Source organism: Hevea brasiliensis, unplaced genomic scaffold (assembly GCF_030052815.1).
Source record: "Hevea brasiliensis isolate MT/VB/25A 57/8 unplaced genomic scaffold, ASM3005281v1 Scaf114, whole genome shotgun sequence".
NCBI classification, from domain to species: Eukaryota; Viridiplantae; Streptophyta; class Magnoliopsida; order Malpighiales; family Euphorbiaceae; genus Hevea; species Hevea brasiliensis.
Genome location: NW_026614602.1, coordinates 111,759 through 128,393, shown reverse-complemented (window position 1 = coordinate 128,393; position 16,635 = coordinate 111,759). Strand labels below are relative to the sequence as shown.

General features: G+C 30.8%; 1 protein-coding gene and 1 non-coding gene across 2 annotated transcripts; one reads left to right on the top strand and one right to left on the bottom strand.

Moving 5' to 3' along the window:
* Positions 1 to 1,207: 1,207 nt before the first annotated feature.
* Positions 1,208 to 1,955, top strand: LOC131176449 (cysteine proteinase inhibitor 3-like). The gene is made up of 2 exons (XM_058141506.1): positions 1,208 to 1,334; positions 1,590 to 1,955. The coding sequence occupies exons 1-2, from the start codon at positions 1,239 to 1,241 to the stop codon at positions 1,752 to 1,754; spliced, it is 261 nt and encodes an 86-aa protein (XP_057997489.1). The 5' UTR covers positions 1,208 to 1,238; the 3' UTR covers positions 1,755 to 1,955.
* A 12,517-nt stretch (positions 1,956 to 14,472) lies between these two features.
* LOC131176451 (small nucleolar RNA R71) lies at positions 14,473 to 14,580 on the bottom strand. Its single transcript, XR_009146519.1, has one exon. It is a non-coding gene; the product is annotated as a small nucleolar RNA R71 (small nucleolar RNA).
* Positions 14,581 to 16,635: the final 2,055 nt, after the last annotated feature.

Sequence of the window (16,635 nt, the reverse complement as noted above, 5' to 3'; positions counted from 1 at the left end):
AAAAGTTTATTTGTTATTAGGATTTTTTTTAAAATCTATTTATAATAAATAAAATATTTGTCATTAAATAAAATTACTATTTCATATCTAGTGATATAAACATAAATATTTTATTTAATTTAATAGTTAATTTTTAATAATAATTTTACAATTATGTTAATTAAAATTTTAATTTTTTAATTATAATTTTATAATTTAATATTATAAATATTTAGAACAATTAAAAAAATAAATGAGTGGAAGTAAATTACGGTGTTTAAGGTTGTTTATTAATTTTACTATAATAAAATAAGCAATTTTTAATAAATAAATAATATTTATAGAATTAAGAATATAGAATTATAATAAAATTTTTTATGCAAGTAGATTTATTATTAAAATAATACAAAAATTTTAATTTATATTAATTATAATAATATTAGAAATCGAAAGTATTTTTAGATTTAATAATGAATAAGTCGCCACTAAAAATTATTAGTGATGAATTTGTGTAGAATAGCTTTTAATTGATAAAAATAGTAGTGACCGATACATTGTCACTGAAAGTAATTAGCGACAAATTAATTTTAATTGGCAATGGAGTTTTGTCACTATGTATATTACTTAGTGACAAATACATACTTCTGTTGATATAGATACATTTTATTGATATTTTCATAAATAATATAAATCATTATGTGCATTTTTCTCCTTCCTATGTTTATTTATAGTATAGATTATAATATTGCCCAAAATCGTTTTACCAACGACAGATGTAAAAAAAATTCAGGATTAATTTATTTCTTATTAGTAAAAATACATCATCCATTTAAAAAGATAATTTAATATATGAATTTATGAAGATTAATTTAAATAAATATATTAATATATATGAATAATTTAAGAAAAAAAAGTCAATTAACTCCCATTTTAGTGTGGTAAACCTGCTACTATGTTATACTATAATTTAATTGAATTGGGCATCGAAAAATTGCAAAGGGATTTAAAACCTTTTTCTTAAAAAATAGTAAAATTTCTCATGCTCAACAGTTTGGTTTGGAAACCCTTGTCTACCTCTGTCCCATTGAGGCTGACACAAGGCATGGAGTTCATGCAGGATGTCTCCAATCTCCATATCTCAAGACGGCGAAATTGAAAAAGTGCGATTTGGTTCCATCTATAAATATCTACATATATTTCTTGGCGTTCCATATAACAATAACTGCAGCTTATCTTCTACAATTAAATTTTCCAAGGAAATGGCAGGATCTGGAGAATATGAACCCGTGGATCCCAAGAGCCCTAAGATCCAAAGCCTCGCTCACTTCGTTGTCTATGATTACAACGATGCAAAGGTTCTCAATCCAGTTTAAGATCTAAATTTCATTCAATTTGACTTTGAGGATGAGGATGATGGATTTCCAGTTTAAAATATTTTCTTTTAATTGCGCTTCATTTCTTCTTTTTTTTTTTTAATATTTTCTTTTTTCGCAATTTTGATTTGCTTACGTATTTATTTTCAAAAAAATGGAATTTAATATCTTTTCAGTTTAATTTTTTAGCTTTCAATTTCTTGTTCTCTGAAAATACATGGTATGAACTATGAACAGCGAACGCATTTGGCGCTTTTGAAAGTCCTGAAAGCAGAAAAGCAGGTGGTGGATGGGACCAACTATCGTCTTACTTTGGAAGTAAGTAATGGCAGTCTCATTGAAGTTTATGAAACTATTATCTATGTGAAGGTCAAGGAATTCGAGCCAATTGTGCCCCATTGAGGCTCTACCGCTTAGCTGGGTAACTGCTATTAAAAAAGTATAGAATAATATCGACAATCATCTAAAAAATAAAAAAGTATAGAATAATGTCGACAATATTTCCCTTTGACGCAAGGGAAAATAGTATTTTCTTTTAAATTTGAATTCCAACTATGTAATTGGAATCTTCTATAAATAATTACATCAATCTTATATGTGATCTTTATTCTCCTTCTTTACTTCTGTTTTCCTTTATGTATTGGAATACGTTAATACATGTGTAAACATGCGTTAATTTTTTTAACTATGTATTATCTGTTTCTACCTACTACAAGAATGGAATTGAACCATTCTTATAAATCTACCTCCAGAATGAGGACTAGCACAGCGGATTTTGGAATTAGTGGAGACCTCACATTATGATTTTCTATTTAGTGGATTTTGCACAACACAACAATTGCAAATTCTGATTCATCATAACTCAATGCCTTCAGTAGGCGTGTAATATGCTTTCAATGCACTTCGAACTTAAAATTCAATTGAACTCCATAATCTTTATGTGAACATAAGTTATGATTGATTTCAAGAATTCCAACATTTTTATGTTCTTATTTACATCAAAGTTTGAATTCCATACATAGTAACTTCAATTTCCTACTTTGGTATCGAAATGCTGAAGGGGAGTTTGGCTTTGATCATTCGATGGGTGGCATTATCAATTCTTCGCAGAGAAATTAATTTCCTGCACAGATTTTGCTTAATTAATGATAAAAATACTCTTATAGTCTAATATTATTATAAGAGTATATATTAAATTATTTATATGGCACCACTAAAACAATTTTTTGATCCCTTTAAAATCTTTGAATTATTATTATATTTAATAAATTTAAACTTATTTGACACTTTACTATAAATATTTTATTTTTTTAAAATAAATAATAAAACCTATCTTTTAAAACTCTAAAAAACACAATCATCTCTTTTTCTCTCTAACTCTTCCTTTTCTATTTAACTGTCATCTCGTCTCTATTTCATATTTACAGAATCATCATTTACCCCTTCCATCTCTTATATTACAACTTACAAGGATTTTATACAATGAAAATAGTGAAATGAAAATAGTGAAAATTCAATTGTGGAATTGAATGGGAGATCAATTGTTGATTATATATATAGAAAAGATGCTTTTGATAATATTGATGATTAAGAGATTATGTGACTCTTGCAGAAAATGAAAACTCATCAATTACAATTATAAATTTAAGATTTGTAATGAAAATTTATTATTTCATAAAATTATTTTTTTATTAAAATTATTGTAATATATTAAAAAATTACAAACATTATTTTTTTTTCTCTTAATAGATAGTTTATTATTATACAATTTTTTTTAAATTAAGTAAAATAATTTTCTTTCATTTCACTGACACAAATTCCTTACTTCACTCCAAGTAATAATATTTACACGAGCTAATGCATTTGATGTTGGGTTTGTACAAGATTTTCACTAATAAAACCATACAATTTTAATAAACTAAAATTGAAAATAGTGTCACATTCTATTTATCAACGCTTCTTTATTTAACCAAAAAAATGAAATATTAATTCCCAAATCGGAAGGAAATAGTTTCAATTTCTTTTAGAATTTTAGCGAAATGAAAAAAAGAAAAAGTTTTCATTAATTAAGAAAGAAAGAAGAAAGTTGAAAAATAAATTACTCAAATTCACACTACTCAAGAATAATGCTAGTTTTATGAAACAAGCATAATTATACCTTTAAATCCAATCTTCTTCTTTTAAGTAACAGCAGCTTCCAGAAACTTTATCTGTGGTATGACCCAATTGCATAAATTGATAGGAAGAGCAAATGATTCATATTATAAACTCTAGGACTAACAATCACTAAACAATTGCAAGATATTTAATTGCATACGCCAACCCAATTTAGGAGTTACATGAATGAGCATACCAAATGATCAAGCTCCCTTTCCATATCTGTGTTCAAAGGAAAATAAGAAATAACATGCAAATGTCTAAGTAACAAATTAGCCTAATTTGATATAATTCAATTTCATAACTTTGAAGGTGAATCCAATAAAACCGATCTCACTAAATTAAAGTAACTTATAATATAGAAGTTTCTTTCTCTTCAAAATTTTTAGAGTTGCAACAAGAGAACAAATTTTTTATTTTTATTAAATGTAATACCATGAGCAACAAGAACCACCCTCGGGCAAAAGATCCTTGCATGTCCCAGGCAAGATGCGAAGCCACTTCACTGGGAGGACTGGAAAGCAAAGATTAGCGAGACAATCTGCTGCCTTGTTGGCTTCACGGAAACAATGCCGAAGATGCGCGCTCGGGAGTAGCACCGCTTAAGTGGCTCACAAACAATAGCATTTTAAAATTTTTTATATAGTTTGTCTTATCATCCATATTTATTAAAATTTAGAATTTTAGTTGTAATAGGATAATTGTTATTATAATTAAAACTCATAATTGTAATTTAATTTTTTTTATTAAAAAACTTTTTTATATAATATAATATTATCATAATATATTAATTTTTAATAATTAATATAATACTATAACCGTATTTTAATCATAATTGAAGTTAGTTTGTAATGTACTTTTTTTATTATTTTTATACATTTAGTTTGTTGATTTTAAATAAAATTATATTTATTTTTTTTAAGTATAATATTTCTCTTTGGTTCTAATATATATATATATATATATATTAGTTTTCAATTATATATCTCTATCAATTTAATATTTATGTAATTATTATTAATTTGTTTTAACAACATGCCCCAAATTCTGCCTTATTATTATTCTTTGAATGTGGCAATGTGCACTGTGCTCATCATTTGTATTGTGGATTTGCTCATATGAAGATATTTCCTTTGGGTTTTGGAATTAATATTTCATTTTTTTTTGTCAAAATAAGGTAAATATCACAAGTTATTTGGGTTTTGGGATTTGCTCTCAAGTTATTAAAAATTGTAAATATCACAAGAAAAATGTTAATGAGTGTTTATCATCTAATTGAAGAAAAAACAAACTAAGATGTCACATATTCTTAATCTCTAAAATCAAATCAATTAATGATGGATTGAAATTTTATAAAAAAAATGATAACTTAAAAAATTAATTAAAAAATAATAAAATTATTTTAATTTAATCTCTCAAATTCAATGGGTTAATGAGTGGATTGTTATTTTTATGTAAAAAAGGTAAATAATTTTTTTACAAAAAAGTAAAGAAAAAAATGTAAGCAAATGTCTTGAATACTGTTAAACTTAGAAGATTTTAAACAAATTTAAAAATAAAATCTAAAAAAATTGGTGTTCAAGAGTGGAGTGGTGGAGTCATGGAGGAAAAGGGGCATTGGGTTAGTATTCCAATAATTCTAATTGATTTAAATAAAGATATATAAATTACTTTTAAATAGTTTTAGTTCTTAACTAACTCAAATAATTATTTAACGGAAATTATAAAAATATCAAAATGCAAATATATAATTGGATTTTAATTATATATGACCCTTATTCTATTATTTTTTTTCTTAAAATTTTGATTTTAGCTTCTAATGGCATGGTTTTAGCTCACAATCCTAAAAATTGTTTACCTTAATTTTACGGTTTTCACTATAGCTAGAATTTTTTAAAAAATTAAATAAATAAAATTAGCCATGACGAAGAGTCAGACTTCCCGTATTCTAATGTATACAACTAATCAATTTATAAATATTATATTAATTAAAATTATGATAAATTATATATATATATATATATATATATATATATATATATATATATTATTTTCATAAAAAAAATATTGGCAACCGATCAAATTGGTTATTAATTCATTAAAATCGATTAGCAACTGATTCAATCAATTGTAATGAGACTATTTGTTAAATTGATTCACAACTAATTGATAAATCAATAGTAAATAGCAATTAAACATTGAATCAATTGCTAAAATGATCAAATTCTAAAAATAAAATTTTTAATTAAAAATTATTAGTTACTAATAGCAACTAATATATAATCAGTTAAATAAAATTTAAAATAACAAATAAAAAATATCTTAAAAAATTATTCTAAAAATTACAAAATAATTTCTGAATTGGAAATTATTCTAAAAACTACTAAAATAATATTTTATTAATGAAAAATAAGTACCACAAAATTAATATAAATACAAATGGCTAATAATAATTATTAATCAAAATAATAACTAAAAAATTAAATATAAAAATATATTTATAAAATAAATTAGTAAAAAAGTTGACATATATATTATAACAAAAATTAAGAAAAAATACTAAAAAATAATATTAGAAATAATTTACTAACAAAAAATATATGAACAAAAATAAATTATAATAAAAAATAAATTAAATAAAAAAGATAAGAAAGAAAAAGAAGATGAAGAAGAAATTAGATGAGAAAAAAAAAGAATATGAAGAAGAAAAATGATAAAAAGAAATGATAAAAAATAAAATAAATGAGAAATAAAAAGTTCATGAAAAAGAAAAATGAGAAAGAAAAAAAATGTTGGAAAAGAAAATAAATGAGAAAGAAAAAAATATTGAAAAAGAAAATAGATGAGAAAGAAAAAGATAATGGAGAAAATCGTAACAACCCAATTATATATATATATATATAGAGAGAGAGAGAGAGAAAATATTTTAAAATTGTGATTGTAATTTATTACTATCTTATTCAAGGTCCTAAATTAGTATTTTTAAAATAATGATATTTTACCTTATCAATGTCATTTTCTACATGTATTATTATTATTATTATTATTATTATTATTATTATTATTATTATTATTATTATTATTATTATTTTAAATTGTTATTCGTAATTTTGTTTTTATTAAACATAAATTAATGTTAATTTATTAAATGAGAATAAAATAATTAAATTTCCCTAGAGTATATTTATTTTTATCTTTACTAAAGTTTTATTAAATTTTAACATAATAAAAGAATTTTGGGCCTAATTGTAAACACATAAAAAGTTGGGGGACTTATTTGTAATTAAAAGTTTAGAAAAAAAATTTTTTAGCTGTCCCCCCCCCCCCCTCTCTTCTCTTCCCCATCACTCTTCCCCTTCCTCTTCCCTTATTTTCTCCAACGGCCCCTCATCCCCACGACCAGTGAGGCTCCCAGTGACTTCCCCTTGGCTAGACGATGGCGGACGGGGAATAGTGGCTCACCGGCAAGGAGATCGGAGAGAGAGAGAGAGAGAGAGAGAGAGAGAGAGAGAGAGAGAGAGAGAGAGAGAGTTTTCCAAGCCGTTTCCAGCCAACTCTGGTGACCCATCGGCATGGGAAAGGTGGGGCTCGACTCTTGGGACCATGGACTTCCCATCCCGACCAGCGATGTCCCGTCCATGGAGGTTTTCGGAAGTTTTCAAAGAGAGAGAAAGAGGAGAGAGAAAATGGTGGCATCACCTTTCCAAATACTTTTTCGACAATCCAACTTTCGGATCAAAAATTCGAGACTACCGATAAACTTAGAGTGATGAAATCTTTGAGATGGGACTGGCCCTGCTCCGATTGGACACCGTTTAAAAAAAGCTATCATCGGACGGTCTCAAAAATTAAAAATAATTTTATGATAATTGTTAACAAATTTTGGACTTAATTTAGGTGCAATCAGATCGATGATAGCTCACCTGCGCCGGGACTGCATTTTCAGCCAGATCCAGTTGCCTAGCGGCCTGTCTTGGAACGTGATCGATATTATAATCAATCCTAGCATTTTCAGATGTTCTAGATGCGTTTCAGGTGTCAGATTTGACATAGGTAAACTCGAACTCCAAGTTGCTCAATTTCACCTAATACCGGTTTAGAATAAAACTTCATAAAAATATTCGTGGGTGATTAGAAAATTATAAATCTTTTTACAATAGTCTTATAATTTTATTAAGGGCTGCAAGGTAAAATTTTAGAATTTTTATAGCTCGTTTGAGTAATTTTTACACTGTATCAGTTTTAGGGACAAAAACATAATTTTTTATTTTATGAGATTTGCTTGGATTGAAGGGTGTAGGAGGGGTCATGTGATATTGATGGGATGTGAATGTGAGATTTGTGATTTTAGAAGTGTTATTTGAACAACTTTGCAAGTTGGGTAAGTTCTTGATATAGAGGAGACTCTGCTGGATTTCCGGTATAAATTAAGCTGCCCTTATTTCTTTAAAATTCTTGATTTGGGTTAGCACTAATAAATTTATAACATAATTATCTACGTGATCAGGGTCATCCATCCTTCTCCCCTCAGCCACCACAGCAGTTTCTGATCAATCTATGAGTAGATATTGATTTTATTTATAATTTCAATATTATTATATTTCAGGCATGACTATGCATCACTTATACATATATGTATGTAGTTAAATATTAGGCACACCCTATTTTGCATTTATACCTGATGATATTGCTTTGATTGTTGTGTTATGACAATCTGGAGCTGTGTGTGTGAGTTGATGTGTATGTGGTATATATAGATATGAGTAGGACGGGTAGACACGGCTGGAGCTTGACTCGCTGGGACCCGATTCTTATTATGAATAATTCGGGATAGGCACGACTTTGAGTTGATCTCGCTGGCTCCCACACTTGGATAATAAAAGAAAGGTCGGCTTTGAGTTGATCTCACTGGCAAAGGTTAGAACTAAGAGAGGTGATATATGCATTTTGCATAGTCATCTAGGTTTAATTTCATAGCCATTTATTTGATTATTAGTCACTTTTAGCTAAATTCATTACTTATTTAGATAGTTTTTCATAATTGCCACTTTTTGGATTAATTTGTAATTTTACTTTGTTTTGTAGGTAAAATGGTGTTTTTGAGGGAGTAAAAAGAAATTTTACCATTGAAGAGTGATTTCTGCAGCCAAATATGTCAAAAATAAGTTTCAAAGTTGAAGTATACATTGGCCAAATTGCGCATAACTTGCCGCATAAGTTATGCAGATTTGCATAAGGAGAAGAAATAATGTTCCAATACCTGCCGAAATCTGCATAAGTTGCCGCATAACTTATGCAGATTCGTGCCTCCCTTATGCAGCCTCACAGAATTGTGCATAACTTATGCAGTCTTACACCTTGCTCATGCAGTTTCGCACAGAGAGCCAGAAACCAGCCGAAAATTGCATAAGGGACTGTATAACTGATGAGTCCACTTATGCAGTCCCATAAAGACTTCATAATGAGCTGGCAGAAGATTCCCTCAGAAAATCACACCTCAAACACACCATTTTAGGGCTCCTTGTCAGAAAAAAGATATAAATAGGCCCTTATCTCATTTTGGAAGGAAGAGAGGAAGAAAAGGGAAAGGAGAGGGCAGCAGCAGCTGAAGAGTCACAATCGTCTCCCACACCATTTCCAACCAGATTTGGATATTTCTTTCTTTTCTTGCATTTTTCCTACCTTTCTAGTGTTGGGCTTCTTGTTTCTTAGCTTAGATTAAAGCTTTATTTCCATATTAACTTAGAATTTCTTGTGTTAAACATGGATTGTGAGTAGTTTTCTTTGATTCTGGAGTAAGGGATGTAATATTTTAGTTATTTTTGTGGATTTGAACTGGGTTAGTTCCAATTTAATGAATTTATGAGGTTTAATCCATTTCTTGTGTGCTTATTCACATGCTTAATGAAGGGCCCCATTAAGTTATGTTCTTAATCCTTGGTTGAAGCACCACTAAAACATGTCACACCTTACCCCTCCGTAAGGCATAACATGATCCCGTAGAATACTTAATGAACTACCGAACTTCACCTACCGATAACTCATTAAGTACTCTACAAGGGATTTTAAAACAATTTTCTTACATTTTGGAAGTGGTGAGCATTTTAGTGGGAATTAAAAACCATTTATTCAAGTTTAAATACTAGTAAAAAATTTTGTCCATTTTAAATTTTGCCACAAATTTTATAAAAATTTTGACAGAGTTCCCTCTGTATTTTGAGAAACCAGTTCTTCAAAGACCTGTAAAAAGCACTTCCAAAAGTTTTCCACAACTCCCAATCTCCAATAAAACTCAAATCAACCCAATTCAAATCACTTCAAAGCAATTTCCACAATTTAATCAAATTTGGTCATCACAAAATTTTTAATACTTCATTAACAAGGCATAAAGCAGAAAATTCATATTTACAAATATTAAATTTACATAAGCAACCCAAAATAATATTATTACAATTTATTTACAACTGCTCAATTTACATTGATACTTATGACATTACAGTATTTACATCAAAATAACCATAAGGGTATAAAACAATACCCGTACAAAAGGGATCAAGAAGTTCTTGTCAATCCCGCAGCTCACTCTCGCTTTCTCCTTGCTCTTATCTCGCGATAAAGAATTAAACTATCGCTGAGTATAAACATACTCAGTGGTGCACAATAAAAATTTAAAATACGATACATAAATCATTTATTGATGAAACATAATTTGAATACTTCACAATCACATTTCACAAATATCAAAGCTCACAACAACTCATTTTGTCAAATAATATATTAAACACAGTTTAGTCAAACAATTTCATAAACACAGTGTTGCCAAAATCATACACAACTTAAGCCATGACACAAAATTTCCGATCAATGCCGCGTTGTACACCACGACAAAGCAATCTCAACCCCATTAATCGAAATCAATGAGGGAGGTGGCTAGCTAGCTAATGAGTACTCATCCGATCTACAACCTCAACTGGCAAGCCAGAGAGGGAGGAAAATAAACGATCTCAACCCCATAAATGAAGGAGGAAATGTGATACTGTCATGCTAAGTGTGAATCCAAAATCAATTTAAAACAATTATTTTCAATAATTTATGAGAGATCCCAAACAATTTTCAAAGTCATTTTTGTATTCACAAAGTGGCAACACAATTCATAAATAACACAGCGATTTCATAAAGTATAGCAACTCAAATTTTCAATTGGAAAACAATTACATAAATTTATTGTGCACAAACCTGACTGGAGTCGCCTCTAGGCCTTGACTCAGTCTCTCCGAGCTTCCAAGTCTTTTTCAGCTAAAACACACAATTTCATAGTGTTTCAGTACCATAACTTAACATAAGTCCAAAAATAAATTTAACTTCACTTTAACTAGCTCTATTGCTTTAAATTCGACGTTCTCAAAGTTTTTGTGTTTCGGGTTACTATTCACTATAATATTCAAGTAAAATTATTGACTTTTTAAGGATTAATAGGTACGGGAACTCCAACTTCACCCACATACCATATTTTGGTCACCAAACTTGTTGGTTTTGGTCATTTTCTCAAAGCTTAGGTCATTTTGGCAAAATTGCCAATTTTCGGTTTTGGTGCTCTGAAGTTGCACTGTTCCATTGGTCAATCTACTGTTGGAATTTGACAAAACTTCCTTCATAGAAAATGTTCCTTATTGTCTTAAGTGTATTCTAATTTTTGGATCACCTCAATCGGAGTTTTGTAGCTCAAGTTATGGCCAAAATAAGTTTATCGCTTACGCAATCGCTCATACTGGTATCTTGGGTTCTGGCAGATTTTGATCAAACTTTGGTCAGTAATTTGATCAAGTTAAGTTCATAATTTGGTCTAACTTTCTTCATATGAAATTTTCTACTATGTCTTATGTTTCCATTGGTTCAAGAATCGTCTAAATCTGAGTTTTGTAGAGAGAGTTATAACCCTTCAAACATTGCTGCTCAATGAAATTTTTGCAAAGTTGCAGGTTTGGTAACTTAACTTTGCTCAATAATTTGAATGGGTTAATGGCATAATTTGGGGTGGTGTTCTTCATGACAGTTTTAGATCTATGTCTTATCTAATTTCTGGTAAAATTTCAGGTCATTTTGACCCTCCTAACTCGAGTTATGACCAAATGAACAGTTACTGTTCATTTGGTCAGTTTGGTGCAGTGGCAGCTTGCTCTCATTTCACTGTGGTCAATTGTTTCACCAAGTTTTAGTCAGTTTTTGGCCATGGTTCCTTAATGAAAATTGTGCTATTTTATGTCTATTTTCATCTCCAATTGGTGTCATATCAATTGGACTTGTAAAATTTGAGTTTTGGTCCTTCAAAGTGGGTTTGGTCATGCTGCCAGTAGCATGACCATTGGACCTACGAATTTGGTTTTTATTCCAACAATTCCCACACAACTTATTTGGTCATAATTGACCATTATTTCATTTCACAATCGGTCAAACATTCCATTTATGCATTTCTCCAAATTTTGGTTCATAAACCCTAGCATTGAAACCCTAATCTCATTAACTCTTGCATTTAACCATTTCAATGCCTTTAACTAACATCACTTAACTCATTAAGGTTCATATTCCTATCCAAGCCAATCAAGCCATGCAAATTACACTCTTCACAATGCTGGCCAAAAATTCAGTGTGTCCTTCCCCCATATTTTTATTTCATTTCCTTAATCCTAAGTTCATTTCAACCATTAATCATGCATTTAAGTGAAGAAATAAGAAGTTTAACATACTAACCTTAACTTAAATGCCAATTCTTCACTTTCTCTTTTCCTTTCCTCCTTCTTTCTTGTTCTTAGGTTGAGATTGCAAGGTCTAATGAAGTTTTTAGGGGAGTTATGTGGATTGGGTGAAGAAATTCAAGCTTAAAAGTAAGCTTAAATGGAAGAAGCTTTCATGGAGATGAGAGGAAGAAATTGGGCGGCAAAGAGAGAAGAAGAAGAAAGGAATTTTTTGTTTTTTTTTTTTCTTTATTTTCTTTCACCTTTATCCCTTTTAGAAGACCAAAAATTCCAATTTAATAATTCACTTAATTAATTTGTTTATGACATCATTCATGATGTCATCAACTTTGACTTTTTCATCTTTTTCTTTTTTTTATTTATTTTTTTCTATTAGTTCTTTAATTTAATTCTCGATTCCGAAATTTTCTTTTCTTCGATTTTATTAGACAGTTAGGTCAGGAGTCAGCTCTCGGGGTCAATTGACCAAATTGCCCCTCGCCGGTTCATCCCTGTTTGTAAATAATCCAATATTTCTTCTGGCTCCCTGACCTAATTATTTGACTGGCTTAACAGTTCTTTTTCATGATTTTCTCTTTTCCACTGTGTTCATAAGGGTCCTAAGGACCGCAGCGTCACTTTTTACGGTTCAAAATTTGAGTTTAAAATGACTTCGCAGTCGTTCCCGAGGAGGTCACCCATCGCTATGACTCTCGCTCGTTTAACCTCTTATGTTCTGTTTTTCTTATTTATAGTTAACTAATTAAACATTACTAATTATTTGTGTTTATGGCTTCTCTAGTTGTCTTAAGTATGGTTCTAATCCCCTTAATTATCCGGACCGACACCGGTCACCGGAACAGTGAAATCTACCAGGCTATGCAAACGGGGTATTACAAGAAAACCAAGTGATAGTTAATCAAGAAATTGGACTTAATTAACTTAGATCTAGAAATGGACTAAGGGTTAAGAGGGTTTTAATAGATTGATTAAAGAACCTAATGGGTCATGGTTAATTTTAACTCCGCGAAAGTAGGATTAAGTTAATTAAGGCACTCATTGTCTCACTCGAAAGAGTTTTCAAAGAATTTTAGAATTAATCTCCTTTAAACCCATAAATTTCATGGATTGGGCTAGCTAGGGAAAATCCCAAAATGACTTAAATATGAACTCCCGAACTCCGGAATCGCCTTTTTATCATTGTTAATTTCTAATCGAATATAATTACTTGCCATTTTAAATTTTGCCATATTTCAACTTGCTTATTTCAATTTGATACAATTTTAGTTTAATTAATACATTGTTGGATAGATTATAAATCTCACACACATAGAATTCACATCTCAATAGCCATCAATTTATTAATTTAATTTCAAAAATAGTCCAAATTAGTTAGAACTTTTATATCAAAAATTCAATCATTAACACAACTCCTCGTGGGAACGATATCTTTTCTATATTACTTATACGACCCGTGCACTTGCGGTTGGGCCACATCAAGTTTTTAGCGCCGTTGCCGGGGAGTGTTTGTTTAAGATTGAATTCTTGATTATTTTAGTTGTTTATAGTTTTATCTTTGTTATCTTTTCATTTTGTATTTGTTTGTTCTTTTTTAGGTACTCTTAATCTTTTATGAGAAGAGCTAGAAGCACAAGTGACACATCCTTATTGTTCAATCTTGAAATTGAGAAATTTTGTAGAGCCAACAAGAAAGAAACCAGAAGAAGAAAAGAAGCTTTGATAGCAGCTGAAATTGAACAAGAAATGGCTGAAGAAAGAGTTGGAATTGGTAGTGGTAATGCTGGAAATGATCGAAACAATGAAAATGCAGCTCATGGTGAAGAAGTTGTAAATGCTAATGTGCCTAAGGGAAGTATGATGGATCATGCATTTCCTCATTTTGATGACTTAAGAGAGAGTATAGCAAGACCAAGAATTGATGCAAATATTTATAAGATGGATTTTGGAGTACTACAAATGATTCAGAATTCTCAATTTGGAGGTCATCCTTCAGAAAATCCTCATACTCATCTTAAGAAGTTTGTTATGATATGTGACATGCAAAAGCAACCAGGAGTGTCTGATGATGCAGCAAGGCTAAAATTGTTTCCATTCTCTTTGAAAGATAGAGCATTGGATTGGCTTGATTCTTTACCTCACAACTCAATTACAAATTGGGAGCAGCTCACTGATACATTTCTTGCCCAATACTTTCCACCTAGAAAAACTCAAGAGTTGAGGAATCAAATGATTGCTTTTAGACCAAGAGAAGATGAGACTCTTTATGAGTCATGGATGAGATGGAAGGAATTGGAGAGACAATGTCCACATCATGCCATTCCTAAATGGATGATAAACCAGAATTTTTACACAAATGTCACTCCTGCTATCAGAGGAATCATTGATGCTCAAACTGGAGGGGAATTCATCATTAAGCATGAAGATGAAGCTTATGAGTTGTTAGAGAAAATAGCAAAGAACAGTCATCTATGGAGTAGTCCAAGAGGGTCAACTCAAACTCAAAAAAGGCAAGTTACTGGAATGTATGAGCTTGATCCATTCAACATGATCAATGCCAAATTTGATGCACTCACAATGTCCTTGCTAAGAAAATGGAGGATTTAAGTATTCTAGTCAGTTCATCATCATGCTCTGGAAGTTCTCAAAAAGTTACTTATGCAGAAGGAACAATGAGTTGTGGAATAGATTATCCTTCATATGCTTGGAGGAATCATCCCAATTTTTCATGGGGGAATCAGCAAAATCAAGCTTCAACTCAGAACTTTCCACCACAACAACAAGGGTATCAATACCAACAACCTAGGCAACTACCACCTAGTTTTCAGCAAAAGAATCCAAATCTTGCACCTTTACCAAAACAGCAAGAACAAAGTTTCACCATAGAGGCTTTATTACAACAAATTCTTGCTAATCAAACTAAGCGTGATGAAGAGATGAGAGAGATGAAAGCAAGGCTGGAACAAATGCAAACACACAATAGGATGCTGGAAAATCAGATTGCACAACAAGCACGCTCATCAAGTACCAAATCTATGGGGAAACTTCCTAGTCAAACAAAAAATCTAAGGGAGCAATGTCACGCCATCACACTGAGGAGTGGTAAAATAGTGCATACTGAGAAGAGTGAAAAAGTTGAGAAGAGAGAAAATGAGAAAGATGTTGAGAGAGATGAAAAACAAAAGAGTGAAAAAGGGAGTGCAAGAAAAGGTAAAGAGGAGGTTGGAGAGAAAGAAGAGAAATATATACCTCTAGAGCCTTACAAGCCACAGCTTCCCTTTCCACAGAGATTTCAAAAAGCCAAGCTTGATAAGCAATTTGGGAAGTTCTTAGAGGTTTTAAAGAAGCTATATATAGATGTGCCTTTTATTGATGCTCTTTCCCAAATGCCTTCTTATGCTAAGTTTTTGAAAGAAATTCTCTCAAACAAAAGAAGACTTGAAGATTATGAGACTGTAGCCTTAACTGAGGAATGCAGTGCTATCCTCCAAAGGAAACTTCCTCCAAAGCTCAAGGATCCAGGGAGTTTTTCAATTCCATGCCACATTGGGGAATCATGTTCTATAAAAGCTTTATGTGATTTAGGGGCTAGTGTAAGCCTTATGCCCCTCTCCATCTATGAGAAGCTCAACATGGGAGATCTTAAGCCAACCCACATTTCTCTTCAGTTAGTTGACAGATCAATTAAGTATCCTGAAGGAATTTTGGAGAATGTGCCTACGAAGGTTGGGAAATTCTACATACCTGTTGACTTTGTCATCTTGGACATGGAAGAGGATTCTAGTATCCCAATCATTTTGGGGAGGCCTTTCCTAGCTACTGCTGGTGCTTTGATTGACGTGAAAGGTGAAAAGTTTACTCTCAGAGTCGGAGAGGATCATTTAGTCTTCAACATTGGCAATGATAAGAAGAAGCAACATGAAGATGTAGACTCTTGTTTGAGAATTGATATAGTTGATGAGTTAGTAAAAGAGCACTTTAGAAAGAGCTATCCGAAGCCTTCTCTTGAAAGTTGTCTTATCCATGAAGGGAGTATCAATGATGAAAATCCAAAAGAGGCTACATTTGCACAACATTTGAATAGTAATCCACCTTGTCCTATGGCACCAATCTTTCAAGTTGAGCAAGTGGAGAAAAGTGAAATAAAGCAATCATCTCTCAAAGAGAAAGATGCACCAAAGGTTGTCAACAAAGAAATGGTCGGATTTTTAGACAAAGCAATAAGGATCTTCTCATGTGATGGAAAGAAAATGAAGTATAGATTCATTGAAGCACCTATTGGAAACAGAAGCAATAAATTCCAATTTCAGCCACCATGAAATGCATGAAAAGTCCAGCTAAGGACTATAAATTAGCCCTCTTGGGAGGCATCCCAA